The 22,262-nt window shown below is 37.9% G+C and overlaps 2 protein-coding genes across 4 annotated transcripts; one reads left to right on the top strand and one right to left on the bottom strand.

Moving 5' to 3' along the window:
• The first annotated feature begins 7 nt into the window (after window positions 1-7).
• On the top strand, window positions 8-14,730 carry LOC134678602 (uncharacterized). Of its 3 annotated transcripts, none has more exons than XM_063537229.1 (12): window positions 8-202; window positions 314-524; window positions 802-928; window positions 3,073-3,890; window positions 5,462-5,790; window positions 6,567-6,680; window positions 7,533-8,220; window positions 8,755-8,782; window positions 8,873-8,950; window positions 9,907-9,992; window positions 10,760-10,808; window positions 10,901-14,730. In XM_063537229.1, the coding sequence occupies exons 1-12, from the start codon at window positions 134-136 to the stop codon at window positions 14,586-14,588; spliced, it is 6,285 nt and encodes a 2,094-aa protein (XP_063393299.1). In that variant the 5' UTR covers window positions 8-133; the 3' UTR covers window positions 14,589-14,730. The 3 variants fall into 3 exon arrangements, with proteins under 3 accessions (XP_063393299.1, XP_063393300.1, XP_063393301.1); XM_063537231.1 differs by having other exon boundaries at window positions 9-202; window positions 3,073-3,611; XM_063537230.1 differs by lacking the exon at window positions 8,873-8,950.
• A 2,523-nt stretch (window positions 14,731-17,253) lies between these two features.
• LOC134678503 (HIG1 domain family member 1C-like) lies at window positions 17,254-21,393 on the bottom strand. The gene is made up of 3 exons (XM_063537078.1): window positions 21,279-21,393; window positions 21,071-21,168; window positions 17,254-19,833 (listed from the first exon to the last, which is right to left on the bottom strand). Exons 2-3 carry the CDS (start codon window positions 21,162-21,164, stop codon window positions 19,640-19,642), a joined length of 288 nt encoding a protein of 95 aa, XP_063393148.1. The 5' UTR covers window positions 21,165-21,168; window positions 21,279-21,393; the 3' UTR covers window positions 17,254-19,639.
• Window positions 21,394-22,262: the final 869 nt, after the last annotated feature.

The following is a 22,262-nucleotide window of genomic DNA, read 5'->3' as shown; positions in this document are numbered from 1 at the left end:
AAAATTTGTGAGTTGGGACTGTGAGTTCACATTGCAGGTGCCCGAAGTGATTGTGCCTTTAATTGACAATTTATGAATAGCAAGACAGTTATTTCATAAAATCACAAACTTTTTACTACGATCATATGTCAATATGACTTCGAAGAGTGAATCACAGGAAACAAGTGAATTCCTCCGTCGTCGTCAGTTACGACTCCAGCAGGTTTGAATCATTGACTCGTAGAGATTATTATTATACCATATCCATAAAATTGTGTCTAGTGCGATTTAGTTGCAAACTAAGTTATAACGGAAGCCGCTTTGTTAATTTTAGGTTAGAGAACAGTCCAAAGATATCGCCAAGAAAATAAGACAACGCGCGAAAGTTGAGAAACTACGGCAAGTGGTTGAACTTGATGAGAGGAAAGAAAGGGATTACAAGCAGAATCAAGAGAAAGTCGTTAAAAAACTAGAAGAGTTATATTCCAGAGGATTGAGCAATGTAGGGAGCAGCCACCAGCAGGCTCGCGGGCTGACACAATCAGGTTATTAACAATTCCACTAGACTACTTCTACTACAATTCAGAGAACATTAGAGGCCGCTGCAGTTTCTAAAATACTACCTATCTAATATTTTAAAACCCAATACTTGAACCTTCTTATTATACTAGTCCCTGCACTTTGCTCTCCTTATTTTTTATTCTTGTTGGTTTGTGTAAAAGTATTTTATTGTATCTTTAACTAATTTGCAAATAATTTGTGTGTATGTTTGCTTATACACATATTATGTTAAAGAGTAATGATAAATGTTGATATTTTCAGAGAATCTTGCTGAAAAAGTTGACTTGTCCCATCTACGAGGGAGAGAAGCTGCAGCAGAAGTAAAAAGGCAGAAGCAACAAAAATTAGATGAATTGAAAAAGGCTTTGGACAGAAAGTTGCAAGCAAGGTAAATAAGTCCCCAGTGTGTCGCACGGTTCAGTTCCATAGACAACATTACCATGATGGCATCTTTTTCATTGCTACACCTGTAGTAAGGCATGGGCATGTTGTGAATCAAAAAGCAGCCTGAATTTCATGTTCAAAAAGCCAATTGCTCATGCCTTCGCCATTATATTATGTTTTACCATGAATTAATTTAAAGATTCTAAAGCTAATTATAGTTATAATGTGACAACCGGTCTGGCCTAATGGGTAGCAACCCTGCTTATGAAGCCGATGGTCCTGGGTTCATATCCCAGTAAGGGCATTTATTTGTGTGATGACACAGATATTTGTTCCTGAGTCATGGTTGTTTTCTATGTATTTATATATTATGTATATCATTGTCTGAGTACCCACAACACGAGCCTTCTTAAGCTTACCGTGGGGCTTAGTCAATTTGTGTAAAAATGTTCTATAATATTTATTAAAGTAAGAAGAAATTTCTGTGCTCCTCTGCATTGGATTTTATTGCTTAATTATATATGCCCAGCAGTAATTCTGCACCATCTTGCTCAATATTTAAGTTCTTTTTAGAATTCTTTAACAAACTGCTGGGTAAAATGGAACCCTTATTGCGCAACTCTGTCTGTCCATCTATCTGTCACATTACACTATTGTTTTAACCTCTAGTTGCCCAAAAATTAAAATATACCAAGAAAATGCATTTTGACTTCAAAGCATTCATAGTTCATCTCATTTTATACTTCACACTTAATCATTATAAAGACACATAAGGATGGAACCATTGGTGGCCTTCAACATCAACTTAAACTAAAAGCAAAAAACTGGACCAATGTGAGTTCATTTGACTCTCACACTACTAAGAGTTCAGTACAATGCAATTTTTCATAGTTACAGTTGCATTGTACTGAACTCTTAGTAGTGTGAGAGTCAAATGAACTCACATTGGTCCAGTTTTTTGCTTTTAGTTTAAGTTGATGTTGAAGGCCACCAATGGTTCCATCCTTATGTGTCTTTATAATGATGAATTAGAAAACTTATTAAATCCCATAAAAATATACTAAGAATGGGGGAAACAATTTCAAATAATCAATTCAAATAAAATTTCATAATTGGGGTATTTTTTCTATTCACTCGTGCTGGCACCTTACATACATATATTATGTGTTGAGAATGGTTGAGCCTGTAGCCAATACCCAGAATAAAAGGCTTTTTTATTTTCTTTATTAAAGGCATATAGCGAATTCATTACTGTATTATGTACATAGCATTGCAGCACGGCAGTTATTGATATATTTATATGTATATCTATGTTTATGGTCTATTTTTTTTATTTTAATGTGTGTATATTTTCATTCTAAATAAGAACAATAAAGATGGGTAATGTTGCCAATCAAACTGATCCATTATCATGTAGCTTAGTGTTCAACTAATTTAAAATTTTAATAGCCTTGTTTAAATACTGCACTACATTTAGATCTAAAGTCTGCCAATGCTAACTAATGATAAAATGAAGCTGGTGCGAAAAAAAAATACTTAAAACTTCCTTTACAGTACATATGGTCCTATTTTTCCGCACTAGTGCGTAAAATAGCACTTTTCGTGCGATGTCAAAAGTTTAAAGGGCCATATGTACTGTAAAACGTTGTACGATACACGTGCGAATAGGTAATTCGTAACTCGTGTCAATTTAAAACACTCCCTTCGGTCGTGTTTTAATTTATCGCCACTCGTTTCGAATTTCCTCTTTTTCGCACTTGTATCGTAAATAACTATTTTATGTCCAATACTCTAAAGCAGCGGTCGGCAATCTTTTAGCAGCCAAGGGCCACATAGCAGTAAACGAAGTTGACGCGGGCCGCACTTTGTTAATATTTATGAATCAGACATGGTCTTTTGTTAATATGTATTACATACAAAATAGCCAGGGAGGCTCGCGGGCCGCAAGTGACAGGCTCACGGGCCGCAGATTGCCGACCGCTGCTCTAAAGTGATGATAGTTTTATTGTTTAGTAATTTGTCCAACTGATCTGTGATTATAGTACAAAAGCATGACAATTGGGCAGTAGATTAGACAATTCAACTATCATTCTAGTGTCTGGCATATTATAAAAAACGGAGCTTAAATACTATGTGGTAAATTTTTAGGGAAGCTGCAAATGAATTGAGCCGTGAAAAGTCAGCCAGTGCAGCAAGTAAATTGTCCAAGCTTTCTAGTAAAATAAATATTGTTAATGAAGATGCCATAACTACCACCGAAAATGCTAATGAAGATCTAAACTCAAATAACAAGGATTTACCCAAAGAAGTGGCAAGGACAGACATGGGCACCCAATGGGATATTGATTTACTTTCTCCCGAATGGGAGCCCAATGTCCCAGCACTAGCTCTCCCACAAGAGGATGACATCAAAGAGTCTGCTGGCGACAAAGACAATGCCGCGAACAAACAAAGGAATAGTGATCTGTTTGCGATTAGTGATGAGATGCCGTTAAGCCTGCGCGGAGGAATTGCTAAACCTTGTGATACTGGACCTACAAAGCTTTCATCAACATTAGTTTCAGAATATATTCAAAATCGAGTGCTTCGACTCAGAGAATCTGAAAGTAACATAAACAAGCCACAATCAGATGATCTAAAGAATTTACGGCAGACCATAACTCGAAGCAGACCTCTAAGGCGTGAAGGTAGTGCTATTAGCAACATTTGCCACGTAGTTGAAGGCCAAGCTTATCCGGTGCCCATGTGGCATCCCGAAACGAGTTGTCAGTGTAAACCAGTTGTTAGAATTACACACAACAAACAAGCATTGTCAAGAAACCACTTTCCAATTAATGTATATCATTCAAATAGGATTATTAGTTCCATTGCTCCTGTGAAACAGAACTCGGTACCTAGTCCTGTTTCGAGAAAGGCAAGACCCTTATTGACACCGCATAAGTGTTGCGAATATAATGAACTAGCAGGTGACAAGTCCTAATCGATGGTTGAAATCACGGCTTAGCTTTCCATTATACTGTAACTTAGGCTCATCCATCGGATTTTAACCATACGTCACTTAATAACCTTTCTTTTTTTTCATTGTTTTAAACACCTTGTAATGAGACATGGTTGGTGGTTAGTCAATCTGTGTAAGAATGTCCTATAATATTTATTTTATTTTATTTATTTATTTATTTGTAATGCGTACACCATCATACTTTCTAGTCAATTTTGTATTGCTTCGCTAGTCAAATCAAATTAGATCCAAAAGTAGCGTTTTGAGGAATTAATTTCCAGCAAACAGGAAAACGTTTTAATACTTTCATTTGACCCGGAATGCGTGTAATCCGAGTTTGCTCCCTCCCAGGAAGTGTTTTCTACGAATCTACAAGCAAAAAACTGAATAAGAGCAAAATATTATGCACACCTGGGCATGCATTTAGGACTAAATGAAGGTATTGCAATAATTTCCAGCTTGGGAATAAATTATTCGAAAAAAATGTAATTTGATTGGCCTATGCTTGTATGTACCTAACAATTGTTTTGGTAACATTAAATGGTATAGAAGAGCTGTTCGTCGTTGAATATTTTTATCATATAATTGTTTTATTATGATATACAGCGCTGGTGGCCTAGCGGTGAGAGCGTGCGACTTGCAATCTGGAGGTCGCGGGTTCAAACCCCGGCTCGTACCAATGAGTTTTTCGGAACTTATGTACGAAATATCATTTGATATTTACCAGTCGCTTTTCGGTGAAGGAAAACATCGTGAGGAAACCGGACTAATCCCAATAAGGCCTAGTTTACCCTCTGGGTTGGAAGGTCAGATGGCAGTCGCTTTCGTAAAAACTAAAACTAGTACCTACGTCAAATCATGGGATTAGTTGTCAAGCGGACCCCAGGCTCCCATGGGCCGTGGCGAAATGCCGGGATAACGCCAGGAAGAAGAAGATTATGATATGCAACGGATATCCAGGGATAATTACTTCTGATACAAAAAAATCTGTAAAAATGAATCAAAAAAATGTCGGTAAAAACTCGCAAAACTTTTTTCCACAAAAAAAATCGTAACGATGTAATCAAGCAATAAGTGTACAGTGGAGTTCATAAACATATTTACAAGCCAACACACCCAAAATATATTTACACGGCACAAACACACGCAATAAGGTAGTGTAAATATATTCTTGGAATATAGGGCTTGTAGTTGTTTGTGAACTCAACTGTATCAAACAATTACTTTGTCATTACTGTCAGCTGCAGAGATCTAGGCAGCCACTCACAATAACTTACAGATCCATTATAAATGAGGGACACATATCCTTACTATTTGTATTTGTAGCTCCAAGTGAACAAACTATCCGTTACATGTCTGAAAATGACACAACACTGGCAGTGTCTTGTCGTCATCGACACATGATTTTGTTAATTTAATCCATTAAACCTGAATGCTTAGTTGCTAAATCATATTGAGTTTCATATGCTTGTATATATTGCCGTATACTGCAATTACGAGACTATAATATAAATTATAGTCATGTAATTTATGTTACAGGTCACGCCAATGGATTGTTGAGGAGTAAGGATTCCGACAATATGTTAAGCAAGAAAAAGTCTGTTACGACATATAATCATTCAACAAGAGATAGTCGGGATGTTCCGCGCGTCGACGAGCGCTTAGTTTATCGGGATCGCAGCCTCGAGCAGGACGCCTACTCGCAAGCGCTCAGCGAGTCCATGTCTGCGTGCAACCAAGACAAACAGAAGAAAAGACAAGATACGGCTAGTAAAATTGCTGTGACGAGGCAAAACGTTGATAAGGAATATAAGGATACAATAGCATTTTTGAATAGCCTGCCCAAAAATAAAAACACTAGACCAATCGTAAGTAAAGCATTTAGTCAACTTAATGTTATTTTTTGAAACTGTGTCTCTAAACAATGTTGTTTCCTGGGGTAGGATATACGATCATTTTTGTCACGGAAAGAATCAAATAAATGCTTTTTCTTTCCCATCACGGAACAAATATGTTCTGAACATTTGGAAGCCGTGCGCGGTGACGAAGCGAACACGTAGAGGCCCTTTTGACTCTTCAATGATATGTAAGGGGTGCAACGAGCGGATGTTGCCGTGCCCGTGTCATGGGACCCACACAGAGGCAGCACCCGTAAGGGTGTAAGCACTAGTGGGAATTGAAGGAATCTAAAGACGAACTAGGCTAAATAAATGCTGCTTATTATTAATTATTATCTGGTGATCATGCTAACCTTGACCTGGTGCTGCAGCAATACCTAGATCACCCAATTACCAACTCCTTAATGCAGGGGTCTCCAAACGTTTAACCTGAAGGCCACAAGCCACAACTAGGCATATGGCTTTTGCGCTTCCACTTCTCTATCCAGGTTGTATGGCCGTTTGTTCTCCCTTATCCTTTATACGTTCTTGCGGGCCGCAGTTTGAACCACTGCTTTATCGAATTGCCTTCAGACCAGAGAGAATGCCAAAGGTTTATTTTTAGTAATGAAATGCATATTACAGTTTCATCACAGTCATTTAAATATTTTAACTGTTAATGTTAATTTAATTTCAAGTTTTATTGGTATATGGTTTTTTTATTGTTCGAAGATACTCTCTGTCATTAGTAATTCTATGTTTTTCAGAACAATGCTTTCAAAGATGATCACCGTCTTCAAGAACAGAAAGACAGCCGTCAAAGAATATTGCAACAAGAATTTAGAAATATAGAAAAAGAGAACAGGAGGCAAGATTCACAGGTACCGTTACATGTAATTTAATATGCACCTTATACATGTTCTAATGGATAGTTCTCATTGACGTGATTATAATAGTTATTTACGATACAAGTGCGAAAAAGAGGAAATCCGAAACGAGTGGCGATAAATTAAAACACGACCGAAGGGAGTGTTTTAAATCGACACGAGTTGCGAATTACCTATTCGCACGTGTATCGTACAACGTTTTACAGTACATATGGCCCTTTAAACTTTTGACATCGCACGAAAAGTGTTATTTTACGCACTAGTGCGGGAAAATAGGGCCATATGTGGCATATGTACTGTAAAACTTTGCTTCAATGTAATCCTGTTTTAGCTTATGTACTAATACCTTGATAAATCAGCGTTCTTTAAATGTGACATATCAATAAATAAAATAAATAAAATATAAATAAATATTATAGGACATTCTTACACAGATTGACTAAGTCCCACAGTAAGCTCAAGAAGGCTTGTGTTGTGGGTACTCAGACAACGATATATATAATATACAAATACTTGAATACATAGAAAACACCCATGACTCAGGAACAAATATCTGTATCATCATACAAATAAATGCCCTTACTGGGATTCGAACCCAGGACCATCGGCTTCGCAGGCAGGGTCACTACCCACTAGGCCAGACCGGTCGTCAAAAATATAAATAATAAATGTTCATGTTTTCTAATAATGTATTTAACAATGTTACATGCAAGATAATCTTTAATCAAATGTGAGATTTTTAACGGCATGGGCTCCATTAATTATATATATCTGGGAGGCCGAGTTTTTGACATGCAGATGCACATTTTTTAGTCACGTTACATTTTTTAATCGTGATCTTTCCAGGGGTGCAGATTAAAATCCAGGTTAATCAGTAAGAGTCCGTCCAAGCGATCCAAATCACCGGCAGATTCGAAGGTTGATAATAATTGGAATGAAAGAGATTTCCAATACTCGTGGATGCCTGTTCCGGAGAGCGACAGCAAGCTGGCCGTGCACACCATCCCCGCCGAGGAGCGGGCGGGCCCCGCGTCCCACCCGCACTCCGTCAAGTTCGGCGTGGACAGCTACCACGAGTACCGCTCGCGCCACAAGCACACCCCGCCCACCAAGGACACCGCCGGCCTCCCCGGCCAGGCCGACAGGAACGCCGTGCGGACAGTCATATTCCAGAAGAACGACGACAGCTTGTCCGACGAGTCGCCCGCCTCCGACAATAGCTCCACCGACGGCCGCGAATCGGATCCCAAACAAAACGACAACATTGACGACAGCCTAAAAAGAAGAGAGCTCACAGATACGGAGAGAATCATTATTTACAAAATATTAAACTATAAACACAGAAAAAAGAACATATCCACTAAAGTAAATAGTAGTGATGATGTTGCTAAAGGTAATGGAAGATCGAAAGACACTCAAGATGAAAATATAACGGAACCATCTAGTTCAGAAAAAGCAGTATGCCAAGACGTCGAACGTGATGAGCATGTTAGAGAAGATAGAAACCTAATCGGCACTGACCATATCGCTGAAGGTAATTGTTCTGCTAACTTTAACCACATAATTGTAGACTATTCTCATGATAAAGTTATAAACGTGAATGTCGTTGAGGAATTGTATATAAGTTAATTCTGTCTTAGTATTTATAAATTGTAAAGACTTACTACATTCGCTGCATACTACACGAATGGTTAATTGCTTCGTGCGTTCAGTTCAGTTACGCTCCAAGGAACCACTTTCATTTCTTATTTTACTATGTGTCTGCGGTTTACTCGTAAGAAGATCCCTATTCGTTTTAAAAGATCTATCCAAAGACACCCCATATCATAGGACTGACACGTTAATAAACGCATGTCCACTTTGACCGAGCCACGAACACGCGACGCGTGGCAGGCCTAATATGTAATGAAGGTAAATGTGATCAGATTTACAGAACACATTGATTTTCAGAACCAAAAATAGACGTATAAATACTGATACAATGAATAATAAGCTTTTATCGCTGACTGTACTTTCCGTTCCACAGGCAACTAATACTTCAATTTTCTCAGCAACTTTTTTGTTTCAGGAGTGTATGAGGTGGCTGGCAAAAATAAGTAAGTATTTAACATCAAGCATGTGTTAATTTAATAATTGATGTTAATATTGAATTGGATACTTGGTACCTAATTATGTTCGTTTACCAGGTTATCTTGCAACATATGGGACTGTTACCGTACAAATGTGGAACCGTGGAAATCAGTATCCCTTCGTAATAATTGGTGGTAATAATTACAAAATAAGAATTATCCCACCAAAAACATTTTCATGTAAAATGTTGCCAAGACGAATCCATAAGGCCGGTGTCGTTTTCACCCGCCGCCCGCGGCCGACAGAATGGTATGTTCGGGAATGCTCGGGGGTGGTCGTTTTCGCCCGCCGCGTGCGGCGTCCCCCCGAAAACTACCACTCCCGAGCATTCCCGAACATACCATTCAGACGCCGCGGGCGGCGGGCCGCTGTCGGCCGCGGGCGGCGGGTGAAAACGACCCCGGCCTAAGGCTCGCACTGTCAAAATGTTATCAGATCTCTTGTAGACCCAAGCTTCTAACTCTACAAGCCCTACTTCACAAACTTTACACCTTAGTCAAAACATGTGGCTTGGCCGTTTCGTAAGTTTCGTTATAATAAAAAATAATGAATAGTGAATACATTTTTCACCTTACGCCCATGTGACGGTACCGTAACGGCCAAGCCACATAGGTATTTTGACTAAGGCGCAGAGTTTGTGAAGTAGGCCTTGTAGAGTTAGAAGCTTGGCTCTACAAGAGATCTGATAACTTTTTGACAGAGCGTGCCTTATGGTTTCGTCTTGAGAACGTTTTACAGGAAAATGTTTTTGTTGTGATTTCAATTCTTTTTGTAAGTTGCTTATGACAATCTTCCATCTCCTAATTTTAAGGGTAATGTATAATATCTGGGGGGGGGGGGCATCTTTTATAAGTGCAATCTGTTTTTTACTGATTCCTCATACAACATCCCCTTTTACAAAATAGTAAGATGTCACTTATACCGTTTATTTGTCAGGTACTCTCGAACTTGTAATTGATAGACATCGAAAAGATATAAAAAAATATCATTCATCAACATTAGATACAGCGGCGAAAAATAGTTTCATTTTAAATTACTAAATATCAATTCCTGAAAGAGGAACTACATTGACTAGTGTATTCTGTTACAGGGACAACCTAGAGTCAATGTACTACTCGAGGCTGGATAATAACCAATCCAGCAGTAGTGACAACAAATGCGACAAACGTAAAAAAGGTAAATTACTTTAGTTCGTAAGAAAAAGTTACTAAGAAAAAACTAGTGCCTACGCCAATTCTCGAGTTGCCAAGCGGACCCCAGGCTCCCATGAGCAGTGGCAAAATGCCGGGATAACGCGAGGAAGATGATGATGATGACTTTAGATCCTAAGAAAAAGTAGATTGTAAGTACAACAAGAGAATAAACTACATAATAATTAATTTATAAATACTTATTCATTTTGTTTTTATGGTCATATACATACAGACTTTAATTATATCGTCTAATAATGAATCCAAAAGGGAAGGGAGTCTCTATGTGTTTATTGTTGTAACTATATTACGAAAATAATACGCACGCTGGTACGCTGGTGCCATTGTATTAAGTAAAATCCGTCCCAAGTGTTTGCGCCAGGTTAGCGTTGCTCATACTATTTCGTTAACGCGCTTACCTGCTCCGTGCAACCGCGCCACCTACCGGACGCCTTCAGTACTAATTATTTCGTTCCAGTGGCTCTAGGTAAATAGTGGAAAATTTCTCGTCCCTGTTGACTCCAGGGGTGCTCGTACACATTGGATTTTTTTCCAATCGTTACCAAATGGCGACTGACTGATGGGGACAAATCAAACTACGCCATTTAACACTTGTATACATTTATAATAGAATACATAGTTGAATAGTGCATCATTAACTCATTATGGATTCATTTTGCCTAATCAATCTGTTTACTTAATACTCTTTCCCGTTTTATATTGAGTCAAGTTCTATTTGTGTTGGTTCCGCAGTTCCATGTTCCCGCAGATGTGACGCAGGGGACAGTCTTCACCATTCAAGGTATTGAAATTAATTTATTTCACTTCCATCTTATTCAATGTTGTAATGTAGACCAAAAATAATCGTATATATTTCGGAAATTCCTATTTCAGAAAAAAGTGCTCCTCCGCTAAATGCAAAGGACATAGTCCGAAGAGTCAGCAGACGGTAGAATCGTCGCAGAGCGGCCCTGCGGCGCCCGCTGCCGACACTGCAGCCGCCGCCCCCGCCTCAGCGCAGGACGCGGGCTTTGTTAAACTCGTAGATGATGACCAAAAGCAACAAGGTAATTTTTACATCGGAGCCACAGGGATTCTTAAAAATGATGCTTATGAAGTTATCATACAACTCAGGAAAAACGACACGACCAAAGAAGTGCCGAAAATGCAAGATGTGCCGATTGAGGTTATAACAGCAGACACTAGGAATGAAAACGCCACTATCACTAAATTAGAAATATCCTCATCCTTTGGAGCTCCATCTTTAGAACACAAAGACGACGTTCAGCAGAAAACATTGAGTAATGATAATAATTTGGTAGCAACTGCTCCACCTCCACCTGTCACGGACCAGGATTGCGGCGTGAATGGGACAGAAAACAAAGGAAAACAGTCTTTGAGTGAAGCTAATAGGGATGACGTACAACCCATAAAGACGACGCAGGATAAAAGCGTTTCCACGTCTTTCAATGCGCCGACCCTAGAATCTTTTGCAAAAAGTGAGCCGGTTGCGAGACCAGCGATGTCTACCTGCACCCAAACTACGGCTAGCCCGTCCAACCCGAGGCCTGTTTATATTCACATGAGCTCGTCGACATCTACTGCTTACATGAGTCCTCCGGAAGTGGTGCTCCCTCATTTCTTTAAGCGAGGAGACAAGCCGTGTAGAAAAACGCGCCGAACGGCTGAAAACATTGAAAAACAAGAAAAAAGAAATGTCATACGTCATGAACATCATTGCAAAAGATACTCTACCTGTAAAATATTCGAAAAACTGTTAACGAAACCGAAAATTGATCGACACAATTTTTGTGCCGATATGTACAGTAATAAAAATGTATATCCACCGTTTAGTTACGCGGGGAATAAATTTTCTGAGTGCAATACGAGCGGTGCTTCTGAGTTATGCTGCAAACACCACACCCGTAAAATAAAACACCACCTAAAGTCCGCTAAGAAAACTAACACTAAAAACGCTATCATGCAAAGTAAAAGAAATAGAACAAGCAAATATGCGAGCAAGTTATCTAGTAAATCTTATATTAGCCCTATGATTAGACAGTATATTCATAAACTTCTTTCTTTGAATCGGGAGGGTCTTAAAGCCATTCAAATAATGAATCAGGATTGCAGCTCCGTGAATACTCCAGCTAGTTCAATCATTAATGTACCTACCAATTTTAGTAATAATAATAGTCAACGACGTCACTTGGTTCTGGGCAATCGTGATTGGGAAGAACTTGGAAGTGTTCTGAGCCAGGGAGTATTTCTTCATACGAATGCTACAGATGCTATGTTTAATCGGTCCGACAACGCCACCAAACGTAGAAACAGAAAAGCAAATAATATAAAACCACCAAGAAATACGAAAAATAAAAGAATGCACAAAATTAAGTCTTTGAATATATCGAAGAATATTATCGTAAAGACGAGAGAGGCATCTACGAAGACAAAAGTAGACAACTGTTCAAAAAAACTTTTGTCTAATGTCGCGAGTGAACAGGATCCTGTGTGTCCTCCTCCTCCGGCGGATCATATTAAAAACTACAGGAAATCAAGTGGGAAAAATAAAATAAATAGTCGTACAACTAGTACTGACACAAATAAACGTCAAATAAATCAATATGACGACGATGATTTTCCTTCAGAACAACCGAAGGCAGCATCATCTAATAGCAATAGTAATGATGAAATCCAATCGAAGCCCATCAATATTTCAACACAAACGAGTTGTTCAGTTGACGGCGAAATTAATTTTATAAAGTTAGCAGAAGGTAAACTTGAAAATATGGAAAAGATAGCAGATCTTACGGAAAAGTGCACTAAACGACTATCAAACTTAGCTAAGGTATTGGAAGAGGTTAGAAAAAATAAATCCTTAGCCTACAGCCAAGTTTCAACAGCAGATTCGACATCGGATTCAGATCAAAAGTCAGACAAAATGGTTTGTGCTGAAAATGTTGATTTAAAAATTCCTTTAAATATTAGGGATGACAATGAGAAGAGTAATAATCAATATAATATTGTTTCCACTGAATACGAATCTTTAACATCCGGTGTACCAAACAATGGTAGTATTGAATTCCCACAAGACCAACATTCAAATTTATATGAAACCAGTAATTCCGAGTATATCAGCCAATCGTCTTCATCCGTTTCTACAAATGGAAACTGTCGTGGAACTAACAATACGAAATGCCGGAATAGGCCCCCTCCTGCGTTGCTGCGGATGAACTTAAAACGCCCTCAGGATCATATTGTGCCCCATGAACTCTCCACTGTCATGGAAGTTGATTCTCCTTTGAGCGTAAAATTCAAACAACATGATTCACCAATCAACACAAACCAATCTACTATCAGTCATGCTGATCCAAACAAGGACGAAGAAGGTACGGTGCAACACCAGTCACACCCAGAAACTAAGGTTCTAAACATTGTTAATAAATCGAGTAATGAAAACAACAAAGTGATCAGCGACTCGCCTGAAGACTCCAAGTTGCAGATGATGGATCTTAATCAGTTTAATGAAATCATGTTAAAGCCATTTGTTAGTCTTCAAGAATATGCTCGAGAACATTATGAGATTAGTACGCATACGAAACGCGAAAATTTCTCTAATGTCCTCGGTATAAATGACGACATTAGTTCTCTTCATTCAGACAGCAGTTTGCCAGACGTAGTGGCTGAATTGCTTAAAAGAAAACTCATCACCGAGCCTTTTAGATTTGATACTGCATCTAATATGAATTCTACAACCTTATCTTCTGAATCTACACTATCTGTCTTGGCTTTGTCAAAAGACCGGAAAGATAAGACTAAATCTAGATTCACTGCAAATAAGGAAAACGTGGGTGAGACATCAGACTCGTTAAGCATTTCGTCGAATCCTGATTTAGAAAACGCCTTTAAAAAGCTCGGAATGGGTTGGGCTTCCTCTACTTTAAAAAGGACTAAAGAGCGATTAGCTTTATCTTCCTCTTCAAACACGTCCAGTGCCAGTTTTTCACAGGTCAAATTCAAAAACTCAGCAATACAAGATGAACAAGGCGCAGATGCAATTTGGTCCGTATCTAACATCTCAAAAAAGCCTGCCTTGAAGCGTCGGTTAGATACATCAAAAAATGCAGAACAACAGACTTCATTTACCAATAACATGACAGTTAAAGAATTTTTAACTAAAGAACTTGCTAAGAAAATAACTTTTACAGACAAGTTTAATAGGAACGATAGTAATCAGGAGTTTGTATCTTTGTTCGAAACAAAATTGCCAGAAGACTTTAAAAATACTTCAAAAACTATGATGGATGATAATTCTGGAGAAAGTGTACCAAGTGGCAATAACAACAGAGCGCGAACATCCACGCCCGTCAAGCTTTTTAAATCTGTGACGTATCATTCGAGCTCCAGTTCCAATATGTCTAACGGGCTGTTCAGTAACGCCGACGAATTGTCCTCTGTCAAACTCACCTCAGCGTCGGCGCGACACCAGTCCGTGTCTGACAAGGATGAGCTAACTATTCCTAATTGCAGTCTAAAAATGCGTAAAACCTTATCAGATTGTAGCAAAACCGATTCCTGCTAAGTCATTTAGTTTACACCCGTGGGAATGTTATACAATTTTATACAGAATTTTTTAAAAAATGCTTGAATTTTCTATACATATTGCGATCTACGTGCCAATTATATTTGCATTTTATATGATAAAATAAATGTATTAAGAAGAAATATAAAATAAATATTTTATAAACTTACACCCTACATAACCACTAATCGATTTGGTTCCACCACACTCAACCGATGAACGAATTAGTTATAGTTCGTACCAGTGGCGGATTTGCAGTCTTTGCCGCCCTAGGCCCCAAGCCTTGTAGCCGCCCCTTTCTCAGCATCAGCACCCATCATATTGACTACATTTAGATCAGGCAACGAAAAGATATACATGGTGTGTCTGACCATGGGGCTTTAAATCCAGGGCTTGATTTTACTCGCTAAACTGAGCTACTTTTACTATGGGACCAACCCTAAAATCGTGGGAAAATTTTTGGCTTTTCCATAGAAAACGTCGACATCTGATCAACCAAAATGTATGAAAAACTAAAAAAAATTTCGTGATTTAGGGATTGGTGCTATAAAAAAAGTAGCTCAGTTTAGCGAGTAGAATCGAGCCCTAGATTTAAAGCCCCATAGCCTGTATTACATACCCTGTATTATAGAGGGAAATGCTTGGGACACATTTTTTACTTAGTAACTTTTTTAGGGACGGTGGACGGGCAGCAGCGTCCCTCAAATTCGGTGTACTCGACTGCGATCGCCAACCCGCCTGCCAAGCGTGGCGATTATGGCATTCATCCCCCATAAGGGGGAGGCCTATGTTCAGCAGTGGACGTCTTATGGCTGAGATGATGATGATGATGAACTTTTTTAGACTCGTTAGGAGGTGAACATATCAAAAGTCCCCTTGAGCGGGGACCCCCCTATGGTTTGGTTTGAAGGTCACATTTTTCGGTTTTTCGCTTATTACATCTCAGAAACTACACGTCATTATTCATTTTAAGTGACAGTTTTACCAATAACATTGACTTTTTATCCTACAAAACCATCCAAAAAATCTAGAAAAGAAACATAAGAAAAACATTTGTTTTCCTTTTTTCTTGAATAACTGCTAAACTTTTTAACCTAAAATTATAAAAAAAAATATTTGAGATTCTTACAATGAGCTCTTTGATTTGATATGTAACACGATATAGTTAGAAAATCTTTATTTTTAAATTTTCTCACTTACCCCCAAAAATGGCCTCCATATTTAAAATTCATTTATTTACGTTACACGTCCATCTTTGGGTCACAAACTTACATATGTGTGCCAAATTTCAACTTAATTGGTCCAGCAGTTTCGGAGAAAATAGGCTGTGACAGACGGACAGCCAGACGCACGAGTATAAGGGTTCCGTTTTTTCCTTTTGAGGTATGGAACCCTATAAACGGGGAACAAGGCGCGAAGGTGTCAACAATATACGAAATCGACGCCACACTCACGTTCGCGGCTTCGCGCCGCGATTCGCGCACAAGTTTGGATGGCCCTCCAGATATCGTAAAAATTGTAGCTTGTAGCAAATTTAACCAACTTTCATTTTGTATGATGATCATGTCGTTAGAACGCATAGTTTCCTAGATATAAGCGAAAAACTGAAAAATGTGACTTCAAACCTCTCTCTTCCCCCGGCTCAAGGGCTACGGCCCCCCGGCCGTAGCACTTTTAATATGTTCACCTCCTAGATAGTCCAAATAAAGTTAGGTAGGTACAAAGTCAAAAATTGTGTTTCAAGCATTTCCCTCTATAGGTACTTTTTTTTTGAGAATTCGTTGCCTGGCCTAATTGTGAGCTATTTTTTGTTAACATCAGCGAATTTTTTGTCACAATTTGCCGCCCCTAATATCTCGCCGCCCTAGGCCCGGGCCTACTGTGCCTTATGGGAAATCCGCCACTGGTTCGTACTGTTTTTTTTATTCGGAGCGATGATTGCCGAAAATATTAACTTAATCAAAAAATTATTGTTGGAGACCTACTTATCCAACGATAACCGACACTATAGGGTTGAAGCGAAGCAAAAACGAAATACATCCCCACTTTACGTGTAGAGGAGGTACCATTTTTAGGGTTCCGTACCCAAAGGGTAAAACGGGACCCTATTACTAAGACTTCGCTGTCCGTCCGTCCGTCTGTCTGTCACCAGGCTGTATCTCACGAACCGTGATAGCTAGACAGTTGAAATTTTCACAGATGATGTATTTCTGTTGCCGCTATAACAACAAATACTAAAAACAGAATAAAATAAAGATTTAAGTGGGGCTCCCGTACAGCAAATGTGATTTTTGACCGCAACAACAAATTTTTAGTCTGTTCGAGTCCCGGGCGAGGCAAGCGAGTTTTAGAAAATCTTTTAATGCAGTTTTGTTTCTTTTTAAAAATAAGGAATGTCTCCTTTATGTAAAATGAGCCAGCTTAAGGATTTAAGGTAGTTTCCCTCCAGGGCCCGACTCATCTTTCCACCCTGTATATCCATGCCAAATTGCAGCGTATTAGCTCTAACAACCACCGAGCAGTCACGGACAGACAGACGGACATGGCGAAACTATAAGGGTTCCTAGTTGACTACCTTCGGAACCCTAAAAAGATAGGAAGAAACCGAGCCGGCCAGGGGCGGGTACAGACTATTAAGTGAATAAGGCAATGAAATAATACATAATTAGTTTCAATCATCAAATCTTTATTTGTTCGTTTATAAATTAAGGGTGACATGTAAACGTTACTGGTTCAAAATGTGTTGTCTTTTACAGACTTCATAATCAAAGGACTTCTTTCTTTCTTTTGTTTCGGTCAGCACGTTTTTTGGAAGCGATTTCACTGGCTTGTTCAATAAATACTAAAATACTATGTCTATGCGTAGCCCACGGGCTGGCGCACGCGACAGCAAGCGGCAAAACAAGGCCGTTCATACAGTTAGTCGAGCACGATATACGGATAGGTTTGATTTGCCACTCGCCGCCCCGTTTTAGATCAAAAGAGTCTTTACCTAAGACTCTTAAGAGGATAAATAAATAAGAAGAGGCTTTAGAAGTCAACCTTAGGAGCAAAATCTGGCGGTCGTTTCCGCAGCGGCGCGCCGCTTTGTACGTGTAGTGTAGGCCAGGGATGTTGCGGATTCAGATTTTTAGACATCTGCGCATGCGGATATTTAAAGGCTCACATCCGCGGATGCGGATGTCAAGATTTATAAATTTATAAATTAGGTACTTAGAAAACGTCAAATATTACATTTTTAGTATTTTTTTATATAAAGAAAACGAAATGTTAAGTATTTGAGCAAGGATATAGGTGCGTTATATTTAATAAACAGTAATTTGCCGACTTTTCTGGATCTAGACGATTTCGTTATAGGTAATGACGAAATTACCTAGCACTTACGCCGCCGCTAAGACGTTCCTGTACCGAGTTGGCCCACATACGCATCCACATAAGCTCCGCATCCATTTTATGCGGATGCGGATGTTCCGCGGTTGCGGATGTTTGCAACATCCCTGGTGTAGGCGAATGTTGCATACTAAACACGAAGTTGCGAGGCGGCACGCCACCGCTGTTGCAACCGCAAGTGCGTATGCGTATAGATGTGACCTCACAAGAAAGAAAGTTAGCAGCATTACATTAGCTCCTTTTTAATTCCAGAACCCAGTATGTAGGTATGTTTACAAAGATGAATTTATATTTTATGGTCCAATAAATTAAATAGTCACTTAGAAGAAATGAGTGATTGACATTTCGCTTATATCTAAAGGACTAGTATTTAATCACATAGACCTATTTTTAAATTAAGTTGCTATTCTTAATCTAAAAACAGATCACTAATTAAGTATCTTTAATCTAGATCATCACAGTTAATCTACACAATAACAACATTGTTTATGTTAGGTATTTAAGTTTACCATAATAAAACACAGACTACAGAAAGTCTGAACCCCATATATTCCATATAACAATATTTACTTAGTACAAAACGAAGTTCATAAATGTTTGTAATTTTGCTGGAACTAATAAAAAAGATATGAGATTCAGTCATCTCCTAGCCTGTGTGGGTAATGATCTGACCTGGTCATGGAAAAGAATCTTCCTTCCTACATGGTAATCTCGTCAGTAAAAGCGGCTACGGTATGCCCCCATTACTGATTTTATATGAAAGAATCAGGAAAATCAGTTCCAGTCATACCAAATTGGTACCGGGAGCATGCCTTAGTTGCAGATCAAGAAAACTTCATAATGTCTAAACACACTATCACACTCCAAACTACCTGCCTGTTTTTGTATATAGTCAAAACTATTGAATTTCCTGGTCAAATGTATTCAGTTGGTTCCAATTTCTAAAAGATATTACTATTTTCAAATATGTGATGAGAATGATGATCATCATATAATAAATAACATTCTAAAATATTTCTTGAACATTATCTAGGAAATTTGAAACACATGTCACATCTCACTTGTATACCTATAAGTATTAAGGATGTTGATTCAATCGCTATGTTGACTAATAAATTGTTACACATGCATGTAATAAAGCACCAGAATATAAATAGAGAAACATAGTTATTTTTAGACAATTTTAGTGGCGGATGGTTTTGACAGTTGGCAAAAAGAAACCGATTCCTGTAGTGTAGTCAAATACCCTTTTCATCGTCGGACATGGTTTCAAATGAAATTTTATACACAGTTAATAATTATGGCTCAATTGGCACATAAGTACAATATAACAAAAACAATGACGGCTTAATTACTAGCTAATTATTACAGAACTTTTTCATTCAGATCTACAACACAGGTGTACTAATTTAAAGATAGCATAGCAGACTACAGGGTTAGGTACAAACTAGAAAAACAACTAATTTTAACAACTGAACCTTAGATGCCATTCTTTGTAATGTAGATCTTGAAGCTGATTAATAATCAGTGATTATGCTGTCTCACAATAAGTGGATGAAAAATATATCCCTAGCATTTACTTTACAGAACTGATTTTAAGAATAGCCATCAAGTTCCACAGCCTAAACTAACAAGTAAAGCTTATCAATGTTTGTTTAAATTTACTCATCTTTTTTAGTATCCTTAAATAGATGTTGCTTGGCTAATGTGTATGCCACACCTATGGTCAGACAAGATACCACAGTCCCCTGAGCGGCTACTCGCAACTGCATGAGAAATACACTAGTACTCATTTTACCTCGTGTTTTGAATTTATATGCCCCCACGCCACAAACGCCAATCAGTCCTAAGATACCTGGCAACATAAAACAAACAGATATTGAATAAAAAATCAATTAAATAAACTATTTGATTGAGCTTGATTGATTGATTGAGAAAAATATACAAATGAAGACACCAGACTTTTCTCAAAAATTAGAATGTTTATTAGATATTAATGGACTTTCAACAATTTATAATTATGCTATATTCAAATATGTATTAGGATTAAATAGGGTGAAATAAAATTAAAAGCTGGTGTACATTTTATGAGACTACATGTTATTTTTTGTATTCGTAATGTATATTATTTTTATTTTAATAATTGTACTCTCTCTCATTTATAATTTTACCAAATATTTATGTTTTTTCAAAATAATGTATTGGCACCAGTGAGGCCTCAGCCTGGATGCACGCGTCGCGCGGTGCAGTGAGCAGGGCGGCGGGCAGCACGATCAAATCTATACATTTGTATGAACCTGGTTTGGAAGACAGCAGCAGTGGCTTCCCACACCATCCAACATTTCATAATTTCATAGAGTTTTGCTTTTTATGAAAACACTTCCACACTCAAACACGCTGCAGAGTTAACATAGCGGCTCTAATTGAGAAAACAGACACTTCAAATGCTAAAATATTATTAACTTGTTACCTACCAGTGGCCTATTTTATAAAGCTACAAATTACAATTTACAAGCGGAAGTCTCGTTCTAACACATAGGGTTAGAAAGAGACTTCCGCTTGTAAATTGTAACTTGTAGCTTTATAAAATAGGCCACAGATCTATCACCCAGTTAGGTGGTTATAGTTCGTTTTTTTTTTAGTATCTTAACATGTCTTTTAACTGAACACGCTTTTTAAAATTTAGTGACTATTACTTATGAAAGAAGAAGAATATAAATGATCGTATTACATTCATAATTATTTTATTACATATTTGCCGTGACTTATTTTTAAAACGTGTTTTTCAATAATTTCAATTAAGACACATCAAGATTGTTTAGTTACCTTTTTTCTAATGCTAAAAAAAACGAACTATAGTGACCATTTATTAAGATTGACTACTGCGTGAATGTAGATTTGTGATCTATTGTTTTTATGCGCTATACACTATACATACTTAATAGAAAGACATAATAATTGTCATCTGATTATTTAAAGTTCCTAGGGAGGCCTGAACGTAATTACACATTATATATATATGTATTATAATCATGATAATTTTAATGAGTATTATTTATAATATGAACATGATTGTTTTTGAAGTACTTTACCTATAATCATGAAAGGAGAATCCTTAGACTTCCTGGCCAATTTATCCGACTGAGATTCATCATTATAGTTGAAAGCAGGCCGTGAGTTTGCCATGATTCTGTAATAAAATAGGTACAATACATATAAAATAAAATGAAATCATTTTCCGCACAGACTTTATATTAAAAGACATCATACTAGAAAAATGCACCATATAAACAAACTTACCTAATTATTAAATTGTAGACTGGTGGGTAATTTATATAATATTTAAATAAATCTTCATTGCATCACTACAAATCCTATCTATGGTCAAGGTTAGACCAGTCAGTCAGAACGTTACGTCATATTCTGACATTGGAATGAATGAATGCGTTCAGTGAGAAAAATAAAAGATGCGTTCAGCGAAAAGTTTTTTCAAGTTTTTCACGCAATTGCTTCTCGGGGACTCTGGCCGTTATATTTATTTGATGGCGACTGTGGAAAGCGTGCTTGTGAGATTGTTTTATTTAGTCACGCACCTAGAAATATTATTTCTTTAAATTACTTCGTAAATACGGGCCTTACGAGCACTACGAACTTAGCCAGAAAATTGGAAGGTAGCTGGCATTTTGTGCACGTTTGGTTGGTGCCATTATGACCATCTTTACTTTTTAAGTCTTTGGTAGAAACAGAGACACAAAGAATAAATAATTTATTATCAATTTATCACGGAAGAAAGAATGAGCGCGCCGGTTCTCTGCCTCCTGTTAGGAACCATCCATCTATCTTATCTCACCTTCTGTCTCTCTCACCTATCGTATAGAATCTACATACAGCTTGGCAAAAAAGAATATAAATTAAAAAGTGACAACACTGTAGTTTCGTCCCGTTTTCTTATATAAATTGATTTGTTTGAAAGGGACGACACTACAGGGTTGCCACTTTTTAATTACTTCTCTTTTTTGCCAAGCTGTAGTTAAGTGCCATCTACAACTAAATGGGGAAAGCCGGATTATTCCCGCTCGAAAAAAAATCCCAGTAGGTACCAAACCGAGTTGGTGCTAACTACTGGGAATTATTTTTCCCAGTAGTTACCAGTGGTAAAAGGTGGGAAGAAAAATTCCCAGTAGTTACAGCTTGGCTAAAAAGAGTAGAAATTTGGTAGAAATTAAAAAGTGGCACCATTGTAGTGTCGTCCCGTTTTCTTTTATGCATTGGTTTGAAAGGGAT

The sequence above is a fragment of the Cydia fagiglandana genome, chromosome Z (genome assembly GCF_963556715.1).
Source record: "Cydia fagiglandana chromosome Z, ilCydFagi1.1, whole genome shotgun sequence".
Classification (NCBI taxonomy): Eukaryota; Metazoa; Arthropoda; class Insecta; order Lepidoptera; family Tortricidae; genus Cydia; species Cydia fagiglandana.
Note: the sequence above shows the minus strand (reverse complement) of the source record. Positions and strands in the feature narration are given on the sequence as shown.